Raw genomic sequence first — 19,151 nt, 5'->3', positions numbered from 1 at the left:
TTAGAAACTATATTAGCTATCTAAACATGCAGAAAGACTACTAGAAATTTACTAACTAGCTACTCTTAGGCTTCCTATTACCTCCTAGAGCTTATAGCTCTTAATCCTAATTACTCTTAGGTTATCTTAGTGTTATTATTATTATTAGGAGCATTCTTATCCCGACGGGTACGAATCTTACTAGGGTTAAATGCTATACTAGTATCCTATATCTAGGTAAAGTTCTCTAGGACATTCTATAGTATAGCCCTTATATAGGCTCTCTACTACTCTCGGTTAGAAGCTAATAGGTAGTTAAAGTTAACTATAGCTATTTTATAACGACTACTAGCGCCTAGAGTAGGAAGAGATCTTAAGAAGTTAATTAGGTAGCAATTATTATAAGGGTATATATTTCTAGTAGGGCTTCTAAGAGTAGTAGGCGACTAGAAGGGTAATATCTAAAAGAGAGGTCTGCTATTACTATTATATATTAGTAGAAGAGGACGGTTACGGTAGGTAATAGCTAGAGGATTATCGGGAGCCTTAGATATCTTAGCCTTATCTAGATTCTAAGTAACACGAGCATTAAACTTAGTGCGGTTACGAGTATTTCTTAAAGTAGGCTTATAAGTGCTAAAGTTGTAGTACTCGTAATAATTATTAATAGTATACTCTAGGTAAGCTCCCTTAAATAGGCTCTTAATAGTAATGTAGCTATTAAAGATAGTATTACTACGGCTAGTATAGGAGTTATATATAATATTATTAATCTAAGTACTACGAATTAAAGAAGTAGTAATAGTTAGGTAGTAATTATTACTACTACTAATATTAACTATAGGCTCCTTAGATCCGGAGCTAAGGGTACTAGAAGTAGCTAAACGAGGCTAAGTAATAACCTTAAACTTAGGCTTTCTACTAGTAAGCTTGTCTATCTACTAGGTAGCTAGAGGATTCTTTAAGATATCCTTAAAAATAGCTACTAAGCTAAGACTATTACTACGGCCCTCCTTATAGGCTCTATTAAGGCTCTTAATAAAGTAACGGTTAAAATGCGATAGGGGAATAATAACCCTGCCCTTTATATCTAGAGTATACTTACGGGTAGTAAGATCTTTTAGAATGTTCTAAACCTTCTCTAGTAGCTTCTCTCTCTAGGAAGTACTAGTAGCCTAGTAACTAGTGCGGCTAGGATTCTTCTTTAGTAGACTACTACTACTACTACTACTACTACTACCTATACTAGTAGCTATATAACTACCTCTACGGTTAATTACTATAAATATAATAAATGTTAAAAAGTAAAATCTAGGGACGAAGAGAGAGAGAAGCATCTAGGACAGTCGGGGTAAGCGAGTGTAATTTAGAGAAGGAAGAGCCTTCTTAAAAGACTAAATATAAGTGGTTTCTTAGCAAAGGCACAGTTATTCCCTAGCCTGTTAAATTCTAATACTCCCCTATAGCTATGTCTCTATCTAAGAATTCCAAAATTTAAAAAGGAAGGAAAAAACTACTAAAAGGCATATTAGTGCTCCCCTATTCCCTTAGAATCCTCCCCTATTTCCCTAGACCTAATCTAGCTCCCCTATTTTTAGAAATCTTCTAAAACTAACCTAACTAACTCTAGATCTAAAAAGTTAGAATATTCCTTAGATCCTAAATCCTCTAGTTCTAGATCTAACCTAGTACTAGACTCTAAATTATCTAGTTCTAAATCTAACTTAGTTCTAGATTCTAGATTAGATAGAGGATTCTTAGAATCTAAGTRTTAGTCTCCCCTAGTTCTAGAATCCTTAAGCTAGAGTTCTATTATAATATCCTAAATTCTCTTAAAAAGATCTTTTCTTAACTAATCTAATACATCTTTAGACTATATCTAATCTTCCTCTAAACTTGCTCTTTCTAGATCTAGCTTAAAAGTAGCTTTAGAAGGTAGGATTAGAGGTAGTTTAGGTAACCTTAACTTAAGGGTGGATTTTAACTTAGGACTAGATTTTAACTTAAGGGTAGATTTTGTCGTAGTTTTAGGAATAGACTTTAGAGTAGAATTTTCTAGCTTAAAGGTGGCTTACTAAGAGGTAAAAGCTAATCTAAATTCTATTCTAAAGACGTATAGCTCCTAAGGATTAAGTAGTAGCATTTTATATTAGTATCTTATTAAAGTATAGAGGTGTCCTTTAACCTAAAGTAAAAATTCTGCATAAGTAGTACTAAGCTTATTAAATTGTCTATAGGGTTCTAGAAGAAATTTTTAGAGGTCTTTCTATTACTCTTTTTCTCTTTACTATAGGAGAGAGTTCCTCTTCCTATCTTAGAAGATAGGGTAGAAAGACTAGGACTAATTATTAGATTTATAGCTAGATAAGGTATACTAAACTTAATATCTAATCTAATATAGAGAGGTTAAGTACCTTAGATTTATATTCTCTTTCTAAACTATTAGGGGTATTATTTAGAGGCTAAACTTAGAGGTATCTTAGTTATATAGGGTTCCTCTTCCCCTCCCTTCTCTTCTAAATAAATTTAAGGAGTAGATTCCTTTACTAGAATGCAAAACTTCTCTTTAGATTTATTTTAAAGGTAAAAGTAGGCGCAAAACCCGGGCTTATAACCTATTAAAAAGTGAAATCTAGGGACGAAGAGAGAGAGAAGCATCTAGGACAGTCGGGATAAGCGAGTGTAATTTAGAGAAGGAAGAGCCTTCTTAAAAGACTAAATACAAGTAGTTTCTTAGCAAAGGCACAGTTATTCCCCAGCCTGTTAAATTCTAATAATAAATATCTTAATAGATGCTTAATTAAGTATTTTAATAGATAATTAATTAAGTATTTAGATATAATATAAGGCGGATTAATATAAAGGATATTATAGTATAGATAATAGTTAAGTTTAAAAGAAGGAGGCCTCTTATAGAAGCGTTAGAAAGAACTTAGGTATATATATTAAGTTATAAGGACCTAAAATATATATATAATTATGCATAACGTATATATTAAGTATATATAGCAGTATCTAACTACTAAAGCCGACGATAGCTTCTAATCCTTTATATAGATATATATAATATTACTAGAAGGGGGAATGTTATAATTCTAGCACGTAATCTATAGATAACTAAGGATTAGACGATATAGCCGCATCTTAGATGCAGAGTTTTCACCTATATGCTAATTAGTGTTATCTGCGTACTTCACCTTAATTCAGTAACAGCTTTATAACAACGGGCAGGCATAGACAAGGTATGTTCGGGAATTAAGAAGTCGTTCTCTGTCTCTGACTCCGCGTCGAGAAGCAGGCATGGCGGGCATTTTCACGCTGCACGGGATGAAGAAGACCGCTGGCTGGACTGTCATCGAGCACTCGAAACATCATCCCCCGACCGCCCTGAACATGAGACCGATAGATAGCCGCGAGCCGGATCGGACAGCCTGCTGGTTGATGTAAACACCGGTGCCGAGGGGATTGAGTAATGCCGATGTCTATCACCGCGCATGATCCGTTGAATCTAGTGCMCACGAGGTCATGCCATCATGGTTGTCCCTGGGATCGATTGACAGAGGGCAASAAACTCTCGAATGGAGATCCCTTGTATTCACGGCGTAAGGCTGTGGCGATAGATGCGACTTGTTTTCAAAATCAGTGCCTGCTACTTAATCCACCAGGTGGCACGACGTCGGACAAAGGACACAGAGAGGGGGCCAGTTCATCCGACAAGTCCCAGCCCGATTCGTCCTCCGGTCCCCCTCGCGCACGCCTTTACGACGCTGTCCGCTAACGTGCCTTTGAAATATACTGACTGTCCATCCATTCCTGTTGGCGCCCATTCGCTCCATTTCCCATTCCACCATGGCGGAACGAGAGGCCATTGCCATTGTTGGCTACGCCTACAGAGTCCCGGAAGTTGGCCGAAAGGACCTGTGGGCCTTGCTCGAACAAGCCAGATCCGCCTGGTCCCAGATTCCCGCAAACCGGTTCGATCATGATGCCTACGCCCATCCTGAAGCCAGTAAACCCGGCTGCATCGCATCGCAGGGAGGCTACTTCATCCCCGGAGATGTCTACACTTTCGATCCCGCCTTCTTCAACATCAAGGCTGAAGAAGCCCGACGCCTCGATCCGCAAGTGCGCCTGGCGCTGGAGACGGCCTTTGAGGCGCTGGAGAATGCGGGCATTCCTCTGGATCTGGTCGCGGGGGCCAACATCGGCGTGTTTGCCGCCAACACCTGGATGTCATCCGTCAACGAATCCATCATGGATGGCCCGACGACTTCGAAATACACCTGCCCCTCTGCCTCGGGGTGCATGTTTGCAAACCGGTTGTCTCACTTCTTCGACCTGGCTGGCCCGTCGATGTCAATCGATGCTGCGTGCGCCGGCAGCTCTTCAGCCTTGCATGTCGCCACACAGAGCATATGGACCGGCGATTGCGATGCAGCTCTGGTGTCTGGCGTTTCGTTGGCGACCTCCGAAGCCCTCTTCTCCATCTTTGATACCATGGGGTAAGATTACTCGAATTCGTCCTCATGCATTCTTCACTAATCATATTCAGAGCTCTTTCGACCCCGGGCAAGTGTTTCTCCTATGACGCTCAAGCTTGCGGCTATGGTCGCGGTGAAGGTGCATCTTGTCTTTACCTTAAACCTCTGCGGCATGCTGTACGTGACGGCGACCCCATACGAGCCGTAATTAGGAATACCGAGTGCGGCCATGCAGGTCGAACTGACGGTATCACACTCCCTTCCGGCATGGCACAGGAAGTGCTGCTGCGGCGTGTACATGATAGGATAGGGTGGGACACGGCAGACACCCATGTCGTCGAAGTAAGCAGACAGCCTCAAATTCTACCAACATGCCTGACTTGCTAACCCCACAACCACTCGCAGGGACACGGGACAGGAACCATGGCGTAAGTAAATCCCAGTATCTGAGAGACCCAATTCTCTGCAATGTCCAAGATCTGAGCTGACTTTAAATTCACCTCTAGCGGGTTAGTGAATGTTATGACTCCGTGGATGCACATTTCTAATCAGTATACTACCTCAGAGATCCAATCGAAGCCAACGCCATCATCTCGGCCCTCGGGGCGAAGCGATCTTCCACAGACCCGATTTATTTGGGCTCGATCAAATCCAACATTGGGTCAGTATGCGAGCACGGCCCGGAGAAATTGAAGATTACTGCCCCATCTTCACTGCAGCACTGAAAATCACATGCTCCCTGCAACAACAACATCTCGAATAAGAAGTCTATTCGACATGACGTTCGGCTCTCCGCCAGGCTGCTTCTGTTTGGGCTTATAGCCCCCTCTCAGCGAGCGTTGTCGTCGTATCGCCACAAGCAGAGCCGACAATCTTCCTTTTCATCGACACTTGGGGACACTTGTGGAGCAATTGCTGACTTGCGATTCAGACATACGGAAACTGCAAGCGGTCTACTCTCAATCATCAAGGCCACCATGATGCTGGAACAACGAAGAGTATTGCCTACGTGTGGGTTCCAACAATTGAACCCTGCTATTGGCCGCGGGGACAAGCTACGAGTATGTGGTGCCTATTCTAAGTCAAAAGTTCTATACTTATCGACCTGTTTAGGTGTTGAAGGAGTCCATGCCATGGCCGACCGGGGCACCAAGACGGATATGCGTGTCCAACTACGGTCAGTCTCCACCAGTTCAAATGTTTGCAGCGGACCTACTAACGAAGTTCAGGTTACGGAGGCAGCATGGCCGTTGCCTTGCTAGAAGCGTTTGAAGGTGACGAGGACAGCACGACGTCTCCATCATCTGCACTGACAACATCCGACAATGAACTCCAGGAGCATCAAAATCATCTTTTCGTCTTCTCTGCACGATCCGAGTCGAGTCTGCGCTCCTACCTGGCTGCGTTTGCTGAATATCTGGAGGACGTAGAGGACACACCTGGCAAGGCTCGTCACCTAGCGTACACTTTAGGCCGGCGTCGGACGAATTTTCCATATCGAATCGGTGTACCCGCCAACTGCTTGGTTCAACTACGTGACCGACTGCGTGAGCATGTCAATTCTGCCTCGAAGATTCACCGCGCCAATCCCAAGTTACAGATTGCCTTCATGTTTACCGGCCAGGGAGCTCAATACGCCCAGATGGCACAAGGACTCGACCGCCAGGATGTCTTTTCTGCCTTTATCAGGAGAGCTGATGAATATCTCGTCACGTCTCTCGGCTGTCCCTGGTCTTTGCGAGAGGAACTCAGCAAATCCCCTGAGCACTCCCGCTTAGGAGAGGCTGTCATCAGCCAACCTGCGTGCACAGCAGTCCAAATTGCACTAGTGGAGCTTCTGAGGTCTTGGAATGTCACTCCTTCACTAGTATTTGGACACTCGAGTGGAGAGATTGCGGCAACTTATGCTGCCAATTATGTTCCCTTCGAAACAGCTATGGCGGTGGCGTTCTACCGCGGCGAAGCCGCCTCCCGTGTTCGGCAAGACGACAGCATCGCCGGAGCCATGCTGGCAGTCGGCGCATCTGCTAGACATGTTCGAGAGTGGTTGCCATGTCAGAGCGGCTACGCTACCATTGCCGCCATCAATAGCGACGCCAGCGTGACCTTGTCGGGAGACGCATCTGCAATGTCCGAACTGGAAAAGATTGCAGTTTCGGAAGGCCTGTTCGCACGACGTCTGAATGTGGATGTTGCTTATCACTCCAAGCACATGGAATCGGCATCTGCATCGTACTTGGAGGATCTTCAATCGTGCTACCAATCCGGTCACCACGTCCTATCCACTAGGGACATCGCCTTTGTGTCTACTGTGTCCGGACGCCTAGAAAGCAGGCATGCGATTGATCCATCCTACTGGGTTCGTAACCTTGTTGAACCGGTCCGCTTCGTCGACGCGGTGGAGGCGATCTTTTCACGTTCTAATGTTACTCCTGACGTGGTCATGGAAATTGGCCCACACTCGGCTCTCAAAGGACCATTGAACCAAACATTGGCTTCCTTGCGGAATGATGAAGAGGGTGTTCAAGTGAAGTATTTGCCAACACTCACGCGAGGCGCGCCTGCAGAAGATGCGCTGTTGTTGTGTGCTGCTCGCTCTCTTGCCTGTGGTGTAGGGGTGAGTGTCACATCTGTGGACCGGACCGAAGGATGTCGAGTGCTTACAGATCTACCWTCATATGATTGGGATCACTCTGTCCGGTACATTGAAGAGTCTCGTATCGCTCACGCTCGGAAGGCGCCTGCTAGCCCCTATCATGCACTTTTGGGCTGGCGAAGTCCATACAACGAAGGAGCCGATTGCTCTTTCCGCCAGGTCTTCACATTGGACGAGATGCCTGGACTCCGAGACCATGTTGTCTCTGGCGAGGTCGTGTTCCCCATGACCGGATATCTTGAGCTAGCCATGGCGGCTGGGCGCACTCTCAGTCATGGAGCTGCAGTTGGTTTCACCATCTCCGAATTTCGGGCTATACGGAGCTTGACGATTGAAGAAGAAGAGCTTGTTGAGATTGTGACGAAACTCATTCCTCTCCGGAGCGGAGATGGCACGGTAACAGCAAACATGTGGAACTTTGAGATATGGACATGGTCGAAAGTCAGATCATGGACATCACATTGCCATGGCATTATAGCGGCCGATGCTTTGCTCGAAGTACAGAGTGCTGCAGCTGGTGTCGCCGCATCGCTTCTCCGCCACGAGCTATCCGAGAGTCTGGACATGGTACGCGAATACAAGACGGCGGCAGCTATCGGCCTCGACTATGGGCCCACCTTTGCATGCACCACTGGGCTTTGGGAGCTGCCCGAAAGTAATGCAGCGGTGCATGAAATAGACGTTCAAGATCTCTTTTCATCATCGGATGATGGGAGTGTCCGCCTTAACATGGCCAAAATGGACAATTTCGTGCATACTGCCACKCGAGTAGCTGTAATGGGCACGGAAGCCCCAAGACCAACTCTCATCCCGACCTACACCCGACGTTTCAGGATTTTGGACTCCATTCCAATGCTCCACGGGCCTGCCAAGCTCCACGGCCCTGCCAAGCTGACGGTCGTCACTCAGCGAGTAAAGGCGGATGTCAAGTCGGGTACTTATGTGCTCCACGCCACTGTTTTCGCGCCATCAGCGACTGGTCCAGTTGCGATTGCTGACGTTGAGGAGCTGACTTTCCGTTCCATTGGAGCTGGAAGGGCATCGCAGTCTCTTGAACAAGCAGAATCATATGATTGGGAGATGGTACCCTGTCCCCAGCTCGATCTGCGCCGACCCAGTAGAGACAGTGTCTCAATCTGCGTCTGTGGCGGTTTTGGAGAGGAAGACTCGAGTGAACGTCGATTTGCACAGATGCTGGTCGACCAGATAAGTTGCACGCCTGGTAACGTCGCCAGACTTCAGACTTATTCGGATCTGGATTCCAGCTCCGTGGATCAGGAGTCTTGCTACGTATTCATTGATAACCTCACCCAGAGTGTTACCAGCAGCCTTGACCCCGAGGCCTACAAAACAATCCAGTCACTGGTCTTACAGAGTGCTGGGGTTTTGTGGGTGGTTGCCGAGGGAAGTACTCCGGATGCATACACTATGAAAGGATTCCTCCGATCATGTCGTCTGGAACAGCCCAGCCAGCCTTTACTATTTGCCGAGGAAGTGCCTCTCACCTCACAGGGCTCTTCGCTTGTTGCGGAACTCTCTCAGCGCCTCATCAGCGATCCTCTAGCGCTTCGAGATCAGGAGTTCGTGCTGTCTAACGGAGATGTCCTCGTGCCTCGTCTGCGAGCAACTCCCGATGCCGCGAGCATGTTCGGTACAGACAGTCGTCAGACACCGGAAGAGCCGATCAGCAGGACGCTCCAACCTCTGTCTACATCCTCCCGGGAAGAGCGTACTTTGCGGATGACGGTCGAGCCGGTTGGAAGCCTCGAAAACATATGTTTTGAGACAATTGACCTTTTAGCAACGCCACTCGGCGATGAGGAGATTGTTATCAAAGTCCAGGCCGCAGGCATCAACTTCCGAGATCTCATGATAACACTCGGAACACTACCATGGGCCCCACCAGGACTAGAAGGAGCTGGTATTGTGACCAAGGTGGGGAACAAGGTGACTGCTTTCCAAACAGGCGACAGGGTATTTTATTCCTGTCTAGAGGGTGCGTACAGCACTTTTGTGCGCATGGATTGGCGGCGTGCGCATAAACTGCCGACCAACATCGACTTTGTGCAGGGCGCCACACTCGCCGTTCCTTACGGGACAGCCATATGGTGTTTACAAAACATCGCCCGCCTCAAGCGTGGGGAGACGGTTTTGATTCATGCCGCCACAGGTGCCGTCGGTCAAAGCTGTGTGGCAGTTGCACAGTCTATCGGTGCTGAAATCTTTGCAACTGCAGGCACACCGGCCAAGAGAGAATTTCTCCACACATCTCTAGGCATCGCCAAAGACCACATTTTTAACAGTCGTACAGGCGCCTTCCGCGACGGAATTCTTTGTGCAACGAGCGGCAAGGGGGTTGATGTCATCGTCAACTCCCTTAGTGGACAGCTGTTGGAGCAAACATGGCAGATTATTGCTGACTGCGGAAGATTTGTGGAGATTGGGAAGAAGGATATCTTGGCCAACTCATCGATTGGGCTACGACCCTTTGAGCGGAATGTCAGCTTCAGTGCGGTTGATTTGAAGCTCCTGTTCTTGAGAGATCCGGACAGTCAGCAGTCAGGCATGTCCGAAATTGTCAGCATGTTCGAGGAGGGTAAAATCGGTCCCATCAAGTCCATCACCGCCATGCCCATTTCGGATCTCCAAGTCGGATTCCGGAAGCTACAACTGGGCGATAATATCGGCAAAATGGTCGTCACACTGGACCAGGACGATATGGTCCTCGCAGAGGAGGTCCCTGAAATCTCATCTGCAAAACAACAGGATGAACAAGGCCTGAAGCCTATGTTCCGAGCAGACGCTACCTACATCATCACTGGCGGTACTGGCGGTCTCGGACGCTCAATTGCCCCGTGGATGATTGAGAACGGCGCACAGCATGTCGCCCTACTTGGTCGAAGTGGCGATGCAAGGCCAGAGGTTGCTGAACTCATCGAACAGCATCCGCAAATTTGTGCCATTGCTTGCGACGTTGGAACCCGCAGCAGCCTGCTTCGTGCGTTGGATGAAATTCGTGCCAAGGGCATGCCTCCGGTCTGTGGTGTCGTCCATGGCGCCTTGTATCTCCGGGTGAGTAATACCTTCTTCCACAAAATTCTGCTTCGCAAACACTAACACAATATAATCCAGGATGCACTTCTGCCGAACACGACCTTCGAAGACTGGCAGAAGACGACGGAGCCCAAGATCCAGGCCGCGTGGCATCTTCACGAGTTGCTGCCAGACTTGGAGTTCTTCGTCTGCCTTGCCTCTATAGCAGGCATCATGGGTAACGAAGGACAAGCGATATACGGAGGAACCACTGTAAGTTTCTTCCTGGCTTGCCTAGTGTGTTGTGGACGTCTGCTAATACATATCTCCTTTCTAGACCTTTCTCGAGGCCTTCTCCGCCCATCGACGCGGGATGGGGCGTCCTGCAGTCTCTATCCAACTGCCCGTCATCGAAGACGCAGGCTACGCGGTAGACCATGGGCTTAAGGGTGTGCTTCGGGAACAGTTCGGTGCGTGGTTGAACATGCCTCAAGTGTGCCAATTGATCGGGGATGCGATCCTCAGTTCTGGTACTCCCACAAACCGAGCCACCATGTTCATCCGCGAGCGCAACAGGGCATCACCCCCAGCCTGGGCGAGATATGACATGTACACCGCGCTACGCCAGGGGGAGAAGGGGGCAGGCGGAGTAGCAGGGCGTGGTCGACAATACGACGCCGACACTTTCTTGCTCGCTTTGAGTGAGCGTGTGAGTAAGCTGACCATGATGGAGCTTGAAGAGGTCGAGCCCGATTTACCTTTGGAGGATCTGGGACTCGACTCCCTTGTCTCCGTCGAGCTCCGGAACTGGATCAGACGTGAGACTGGTTGTGAGCTGGCGCTCAATCAAGTCTTGACCATGCCTAATCTCCGAGCTTTGGCTTGTCATGCTGTCGCTTCGGAGTAGAGAAGCGCATTTAGATGACGATGATGAATGTTTACAATTCGATGCTTCTCTCCCGTTTGTCTTGAAGTTCTCACTTTCTTTCACCCCTACCATCGTGCCATAGAGTCTCGTCGACAGAATCAAAAGCTGTAGTGTGATTGGAAACCGTATCAGGATCATGAACATCAATGTAACTGTGCCGTCACCAAGAATAGTCGCGAAGATGGAACTCAGCACGTTCCTGGGCTCTCCCTGTCAAGACTGGGGGTCATCGTGCGACAGGAAACGCTTGTGGCGAGTGTCACAGGAGTACCTCATGACCAAACCATATCTACCTAGCTCCTGAGCAATATGTACTGCCAGGGTATTGGGCCAGCTTCAGGAGTCAACAGTAGATATCAAGCTGAAAAGACCGAGCAATATATTGAATTATCCTTGCCCAACGCTCCATAGCCAGCAAACTCGTTCTGCGCCGGATCCCACACGGTCCTGTCCCATGTTGCGATCCCTGTAGTATTTACCCGCACCAATTTAGCTCTTGCTTGAAACAATCTCCAACAGCACGACTCAAGCAAAATGAGCATTCCATCTAGTGCAAGTATAACCTACTCCCAGAACTCCGCTGAAGCTTAGAAGCTAGCAAGCGCATAGTACTCTCTCAGTCATGGGGCATTCCGAACATACAGAACAAACCTCTTCCCAAGAACAGCATTCCCAATTCCCAGCAAACCACTCATCAGGAACCGCATCCCCTAGATCAAAAACCTGGACAGCTCTACCACCTCTCCCAAACTCCCCAACAAAAACAACAATCTCAACCGAACCACATCATCATCCCTCACAAGAAGAACGCGCAAAAACCAAAAACTCAACCGCCTCCTACCCAACAGGACTCCCCCTAGCCTTAATCCTAACATCCATAACCCTAGTATCCCTCCTCTTCGCCCTAGACGGCACAATCATCGCAACCGCAATCCCTCAAATCACAAACGACTTCGCCAGCCTCGCCGACATCTCCTTATACGGCTCCGCATTCTACCTAACAGCCACAGCTTTCCAACTTCCCTTTGGTCGAGCCTACACTCTGTTAGATACAAAATGGACATTTCAATTTTGCGTAGGGGTTTTTCTTATAGGGAGTGGAATCTGTGGAGCAGCACCTAGTTCTAAATTTTTCATTTTGGGGAGGGGGATTCTTGGATTTTCGGGGGCGGGAGTTATTGCTGGGGTTTTTGTTGTTTTGGGGAAATGTACACCGTTGAGGAAGAGGGCGGTTTGGATGGGGGTTGTTGGGGGTTTTATGGGTGTTGGGGCTGTTGTTGGACCGGTTATTGGGGGGGCTCTTACTACGAGGGTTTCTTGGAGATGGTAGGCTATCTTACTTCTCATTCATCCTTGGTATTAAAGATATGGCTGACAGAAAAAAATTCTAGGTGCTTTTATATCAATCTCCCGATTGGAACGGTGGTTTTCTTGTTCGTTTGGTTTTACTTGCCGAATGATATTGGTCGCAGTACGGTCGAGTTCAAGAATATGTCCTGGTGGATCCGATTCCGACAATTTAATCCTGTTGGAAGTGCTATCCTTCTCATCTCGACTACTTGTCTAGTACTCGCTCTGCAATGGGGAGGGAATTCTGGAATCTGGAATCAGCCTCGTACTATCATCACTCTGGTTGTCTTCGCTATTACCATCACCATCTGGATATTCATGCAATATCGACAGGGCGAGGGAGCCACAGTACCTTTTACAGTTGTTTCCCAGCGAACTGTTGCGGGGACATTACTCTATGCTTTTTGCAGTACTACGGCTTTCACCATTGCTACCTACTGGCTTCCAATTTGGTATGAGAAGATGAAGAATTGAAATTTTCCTATCGTGTAGCTAACCCATTGCGTAGGTTCCAAATAGTCAAGAGCAGCGATGCCGAGACATCTGGAATCCACAGTTTACCTCTAGTACTCAGCTTAGGGACACTATCCCTCATAGCAGGAGGCTTAACCATGTTAATCGGATACTATTCCGTATTTTTAATCCTAGGCAGCATCTGCTCTTCAGCCGGTGCTGGACTCCTAATGACTCTACAACCGGATTCTCCCGCAGGATACTGGTAAGTAAAACATCCAGCGTCTACAACCCTACAACACGCGCACACAAAACTTACATTTGCTTCTTCCCACACAGGATCGGCTACCAAATCCTCTTCGCAGCCGGAATAGGCATGAGTCTCGAACAATGCAACGTCGCAGTCCAACGCGTCCTTCCCTCTCATCACCTCCCCGTAGGAATGAGCCTTACGATTTTCGCACGCTCGCTCGCTGGGACTTTCGCATCTGCTCTAGGCCAGAATGTCTTTCAGAGCACTTTAGCTAAAGAATTGGGTGAAATTCTTCCAGTAGAGGATTTTCAGGGCAATGTTGGTGTTACTGCTATGATTGATGCACTGCAGAGGAAATATGGACGGGATGTGGCGTTTTATGAGGAGATTTTGAGAAGGGTGAATTTTAGTGTTACGAGATGTTTTATGGTGGTTTTGGTTATGGCTTGTTTGAGTTTGCCTTGCGCTGCGTTGGTGGAGTGGAAGAGTGTTGGGGTTGATGATAAGGAAAGGGTGGAGGAGGAGGATTGTTGTTGGGTGGATGGGAATTATGGGTCTGAGGAGAGGTTGTGTGGGAAGGAGGGTGGTTGAGATATTATTTTCCGGAGAAGGCTGATGTATGTTTGTTTCGACCAAGTTCGTCCCGTGGCTCTTCTAATCCGATTCCGCCTGTCTTAGTCGCTGCGCTGACATGCTTCCGTCGGTGTGCGAAAGGAGGAAATTCATCAAGTCCAGATCTTCCTGTCGTCCGCTATACTAAGTCCCCGCCCGGGTGGCGTGCTTGGCATGCATGACGTCCGGGACAGTACATAGTACCACAAGACTACCAACCAGTCGCCGACATTACACACAAACATTAAACCAGCCCATCATTATCATGCCATCTACTCGCCAAGACTTCCATGTAGCCATCGTCGGTACGTCTCCATCCGTAACGAGTCCTTCACGATAAAGAGCGTTTATCTAAACATCTCTCTCCTCTCCAGGCGCCGGAATTGGAGGTCTAGCTCTAGCAATGGCACTCCATCAAAAAGGGGTTTCTTTTTACACTCTACGAAGCTGCAAAGGAGTTTTCAGCTGTTGGTGCAGGGATTGGATTTGCTCCTAATGGGATGAAAGCTATGGATATCATTGAGCCGCGATTCCGTGCTTTGTATGAGAAAGTTTGTGTGGGGAATAAAGGTTGCGATGTCCAGAATGTGTTTTTTTGAAGGGATGTTACTTGAGAAGGGACTTGGTGAGTAGTGCATGGGGGTGGTGATGTTATGGGGATGCTTTGAAGTAGTTTAGTTTTTTTTACTGACTGGAAACTCTATAGGTGAAGGTCAACCTTGGTTTGGGAATTCTACATGGGGACATCCTGATTTCGTTCCCAGATCGGTAGATATTGCTGCAAGATCAAGTAGTAATTGTGACTGACACAGAGAGTACTAGGCACACCGCAAGAGCTTACTCGATATCATGACCAGTTTCATCCCGAATGAAAATGTCAAATTCAACAAACGACTCACAGGAATACAACAACACTCTGACAAAGTGGTCCTAAATTTTGAAGATGGAAGTGTGGACGAGGCTAGTGTTCTTGCTGGGACTGATGGAATCAAGAGCATCGTTCGGGAACATGTCTTGAAAGAACAGTACCCTAGCCAAGTCGCCCCTGTCTACGCGGACTCATATTGCTATCGTGCTGTCATCAGCATGGCAGAGGCGTATGAGATTATGGGAGATCTTATAGATGTTGCTAAATTTTACTTTGGACATGATCGTTGCGCGATCACGTACCGTATTTCAGGTGGCGAGGTAAGCTGATGCCCTCCCTCTAACTCTTTTGTAAGCTCCCTCTCTAAACCTTTCAACGACAGGAATTGAATCTACTACTCTGCGTCGCCGACCCTCATCCCTGGAAGATCCATTCCGCCGTGACCGAAAAAACCACCCACGAAACCATGATGTCCGACTTCGAGGACAGCACCATAGACTCCCGCTTCCGAAGATTACTCTCAAAAACCGAACCTATCAAATGGGGTTTCTTCCACCACCTCCACACCTCAACTTATTTCCTCGGCCGTGTCGCTCTTCTGGGAGATAGTGCTCATGCTTCTCTCCCCTATCAAGCAGCTGGAGCCGCGCAGGCTTTGGAGGACGCTTTGATTTTATCGCATGTTTTTGCGGAGCTGAATAATAGTTTTGCGGGAGATGATGATTCGAGGAGTAAGTCGCATGTAGAGGCTGGACTTGAGGTTTATGATTCTGTACGACGGCCTAGAGCTCAGAGGCAAGTGGAGCAGGCTGCTGAGGTTGGGAGAATGTTGTTTTTGAGACATGAGGAGGCTGGTGGGGATATGAGTGAGATTTTGGCGAGATTACAGAATGGGCGTTTTGATTGGATTTGGTTTCATGATCTTGAGAAGGATGTGGAGAGGGTTGTTTCTGGGATGAAGGTCAAGGATGCTGCCGATTCTCAGTCTTGAATGATTGTATGAAAGATAGTTTGTGGCTTTGTACGCGGGAGAGATTCTTTTACATGGCGGGACTGGCTAGGAGAGCATTTTCAAGCGATTCATCTCGCTTTTCGATGGCCCAGGCGCTATAATATATTGAAGAAGAGGTGTAGCACCCCCTCGGAGAATCTCAGGGAGAGCGATTGCAATAGTGACCATGTCAATTTTTTGTATACATCGTATCCTCACGAACCTCTCAATTCCTCCTTATCCAATCCCCATCCCCGAACCCAACTTTCAATCCACTCCCGTTTAACATCCCCCAACTCCCTCAAACTCCTACTCCTAGCCTTCGCCCTCTGCGTATCAATCTTCGCTCCCAAACCAGCACCTTCTTCAGACTGCACCAACCCCTCATAAAACTCCAACAACTTTAAAGCAGGATTCCCACTCCTAGGTCCAAAATTCCTCAACTTTCTCAATCTACTCCTTCAAATCCACAATCTCATCCAAACCCAATAGATCTTTTAACATAAGAAGTACATCTCTCGTCCACGTCATTTCCTCTCCCTCCTTATTACTATCACCACCAACAGAAGAAGAAGAAACATTACTAACATTATAAACTTCAAACCCTCCCCCCTCCCCATCAAGAGATTTTTCCTCCCGAGAACTCTCCCCCGCAACCTCTAAGATAATTCTAGAACAAACCATCCCCCGGAATCCAGCGCACACGATTCTCCTCCCCCAAATTCCCCGGCAGCGCCCGAATAGTCTGGGAACTCTTTACAAGACATCGGAATCGCCTGTTTAGGATCCCAGACTCCCGTAGACGAGCGAGCGATCAGAAACGCTACTTTCCGACAACGGACCTGCTACCTGGCCTGGACGAATAATTTTGACTTACTTTTCTTAATGATTGTACGGCGGCGGAGTAGAGGAGATCTTTTTCCACGAGCCATTTACTTTTGTGCGTAGCCTGAAGGTTCTGGTGCTGAGGGATCTTGGATGATGCTCTCGGGGATTGGGGACAGGGTTGAGCGGACAACGGCTGCGAGACTGGAGATGAAGATTAATTGAGGGTATTTTTGAGCGGTGGTGAGGAAGTTTATGAGGGAGGTTATTCCTCCGATTTGGCCTGCTAGTTCGGTTGTGGGGTGCAGGGGAAGATGGAAATTTACTGGCCAGGCGTTGTGGATGATTTGTTGTGGTGTGTGATTGTAGGGAGTTGTAGGATTTGGGGTCGAGGCCGAGGGATGGGGAGTTGAGGTTAGAGGTTGTTAGGAATTTTACTTTGGGGAGGAGGGGTGCGTCGTTTGGGAATGAGGAGAGGTATTGGGTTCTTGCATCTGGGGCTCTGTTTAGACAGGTTATTTGTTTGACGTTGTCGTCTTTGAGGAGTCGATGCAGGATGTGTGGTCCAAGGTTGCCGGTGGAGCCTGTCAAGATGGTGTTCTGCAGAGAGTGTACGTCAAGGTCGACTTTTTTTCGACCGGAATGTTTGGGCAGTTTCGTACGATGCTGGTGTAACATGTCTTTGTGGTGATGAGAGTGATGCTTTTGGTTGGGCCTTGTCGCCGATAGAGTTGCCTGTTCCTTGCAATCTTGGATATCAGCTTTCACACGCTTTGCAAGCTCCGAGGTAGACCGGTAAGAGTACAGGGCCGCGGGTGTGATTCTCGTGGAAGCAATTGCGCTATCRGATGACGCTGCCAGACCTTTGGACTGTTAGCAAGCGCCCCATCCGTGGATTGTAGAGCGTTGAGTAACTTACCTTTGTTGACGCTGCGTACCAAGTGTGCGACCTGGAGCGAATCCACTCCGCTGGAGAGTAAGTCGGTTTTACTGCCAACACTCCTACCCAGCACCTCTACAGTTACAGTGTTCAGGAAGGCTGAAACATCCGCTTCTGTTCCAGCAGTCGTCAACGTTGTAATTGCTGCGGGGTCCTGATATTGTTCATAAAGACGATCAATATCGACCTTAAGAGCATCCCCACTAGCACGCCGTTGGATCGTTCCCTTTGCCGTCCTCAGAAACGGTGTCGAAGCGACAGTAATCAGGTTCCTCACCAGTTGACCAAATCGAGGAAGAGTGGCATTGAACTTTTCCATCTCCCGCCAAGTTTCCTCAAGGATTGTCACCGGATCTACTCCTTGCAGCAACTCCAGAAGTAATGTAGGTCGACGTTCTCCCTGCCCTATCACCAGAGCGGCTCTCATACCAGGAAGAGAAGTTACTTTCCTCTCAATATCGGTCGCAATCATTTTCTCGTCCGTCTCAAACATTATCACATCGTCGAGACGGCATTCAAACTTCCACAAGTCCGGTTTGGAGGGATGTCGAGAAAACACATCTTTTGTATGGAATTTTCCCATACCCGGATGGACTGAAAAGCAAGGCTGTGCAATCCCTTCCAGTCTCTCCACCACCAATTCAACCAAGCCCTCCTGTACAATCTCGAAAGTCGCGCCACTCAGGGGGTGAAATCGATGATACTGCCAATCCGCGACGGGATCCTGGAGTTGGAGAAGTGGCATGAGATACGTTTCCGTTGAACCAAAGAAATGAGCCGTATTGGGGTTGATGCCGAGTAAGATATCGCCAGGGACTTTCGGCATGGGACCGCTCCCGATTTGTATATTTTTGAAACTTCTTAGTAGATCTCCGAATTTCTTATCACGGATCATGTCAGCGACGATCGATGGAGCTGAATGTAAACTGTCGATTTTCGTTGTCGAGGTACAGTGTTGTGCGAGATCGGGTGTTATTGGGGTTATGTGGTGAGGGAAAAAACCCGACCATTCCCAGATTTCTTCGCAGCAAGCAACAGGAGTAAGTACCGCACATCAGACGGTCCGAGATATGCCAGATGCGTCCCAGGCGTCGTATCTACAACATTTGCCTTGAGCCAGATTAATGTTCGATCTACGTCGCTTCTCAGTTCACCAAAGCTGATATCGTCGAAGCCTTCCAATGTATTGTTGTATTCTTTGGGTAGGATGGCACATGTTTCGTTTGGGGATTTGGGGGTATTCTCGTCTAGGACGGTCATTAATAGATGTCTTCCTCGCATCGTCTCGGGATCTTTTCCTAGGGCGGGGAGTATCGTCTTCTTTAGCGTTGAGAGTTTTGGTTTATTTGCTTGATCAGTGTCGAGTTTGCGGTTTTGCCAGCTGAAATGCATCTCGTTTACTTGGTGAGGGTAGAGGTGGGGAGTATAGTTCAGCAAAGGTGGGAAGTACGAATCAGAAAAGCTGGTCAGATCCAGGCKACATGAGGTATTTTTCATCAAGTACATGTACGGTAGTCACTCCACAGCCAAGCCATGCAGTGAAGATTTCGGACATGTCCGGTTAAGCCACAAACTGGAGTTCCACGCAGCATACAGCATGTACAGAGGAGGGATGAGACTTGAAGCTTTCCACCTCCAGCTCCTGTTCTTATGTCTGCGTCCGAACACTGAGAAGTCTCGAAATGTCGACTATCGTATCCTGGCTTTTCCTTCTCCGATAGTATAAGGACTTGGCTGCATATCATCTTTTGAGGCATAAGACGACAATCCTAATTTATCAGT

At 47.7% G+C, this 19,151-nt stretch overlaps 4 protein-coding genes; 3 read left to right on the top strand and 1 right to left on the bottom strand.

Moving 5' to 3' along the window:
• Nucleotides 1-3,828: 3,828 nt before the first annotated feature.
• On the top strand, nucleotides 3,829-11,056 carry RCC_09599 (uncharacterized protein; the record flags this gene model as incomplete). XM_023774840.1 has 9 exons in its annotated part: nucleotides 3,829-4,481; nucleotides 4,532-4,802; nucleotides 4,866-4,888; nucleotides 4,967-5,125; nucleotides 5,392-5,521; nucleotides 5,574-5,637; nucleotides 5,690-10,188; nucleotides 10,249-10,422; nucleotides 10,487-11,056. The coding sequence occupies 9 exons, from the start codon at nucleotides 3,829-3,831 to the stop codon at nucleotides 11,054-11,056; spliced, it is 6,543 nt and encodes a 2,180-aa protein (XP_023630608.1).
• Nucleotides 11,057-13,110: 2,054 nt separating this feature from the next.
• On the top strand, nucleotides 13,111-13,724 carry RCC_09598 (uncharacterized protein; the record flags this gene model as incomplete). XM_023774839.1 has 2 exons in its annotated part: nucleotides 13,111-13,145; nucleotides 13,220-13,724. 2 exons carry the CDS (start codon nucleotides 13,111-13,113, stop codon nucleotides 13,722-13,724), a joined length of 540 nt encoding a protein of 179 aa, XP_023630607.1.
• Nucleotides 13,725-14,288: 564 nt separating this feature from the next.
• Nucleotides 14,289-15,604, top strand: RCC_09597 (related to salicylate 1-monooxygenase; the record flags this gene model as incomplete). XM_023774838.1 has 4 exons in its annotated part: nucleotides 14,289-14,370; nucleotides 14,452-14,513; nucleotides 14,568-14,933; nucleotides 14,996-15,604. The coding sequence occupies 4 exons, from the start codon at nucleotides 14,289-14,291 to the stop codon at nucleotides 15,602-15,604; spliced, it is 1,119 nt and encodes a 372-aa protein (XP_023630606.1).
• Nucleotides 15,605-16,486: 882 nt separating this feature from the next.
• On the bottom strand, nucleotides 16,487-18,264 carry RCC_09596 (uncharacterized protein; the record flags this gene model as incomplete). XM_023774837.1 has 2 exons in its annotated part: nucleotides 16,487-17,292; nucleotides 17,349-18,264. 2 exons carry the CDS (start codon nucleotides 18,262-18,264, stop codon nucleotides 16,487-16,489), a joined length of 1,722 nt encoding a protein of 573 aa, XP_023630605.1.
• Nucleotides 18,265-19,151: the final 887 nt, after the last annotated feature.

This window comes from Ramularia collo-cygni (assembly GCF_900074925.1).
Source record: "Ramularia collo-cygni strain URUG2 genome assembly, contig: RCC_scaffold18, whole genome shotgun sequence".
NCBI lineage: Eukaryota > Fungi > Ascomycota > Dothideomycetes > Mycosphaerellales > Mycosphaerellaceae > Ramularia > Ramularia collo-cygni.
This window is presented reverse-complemented; position numbering and strand designations above follow the sequence as displayed.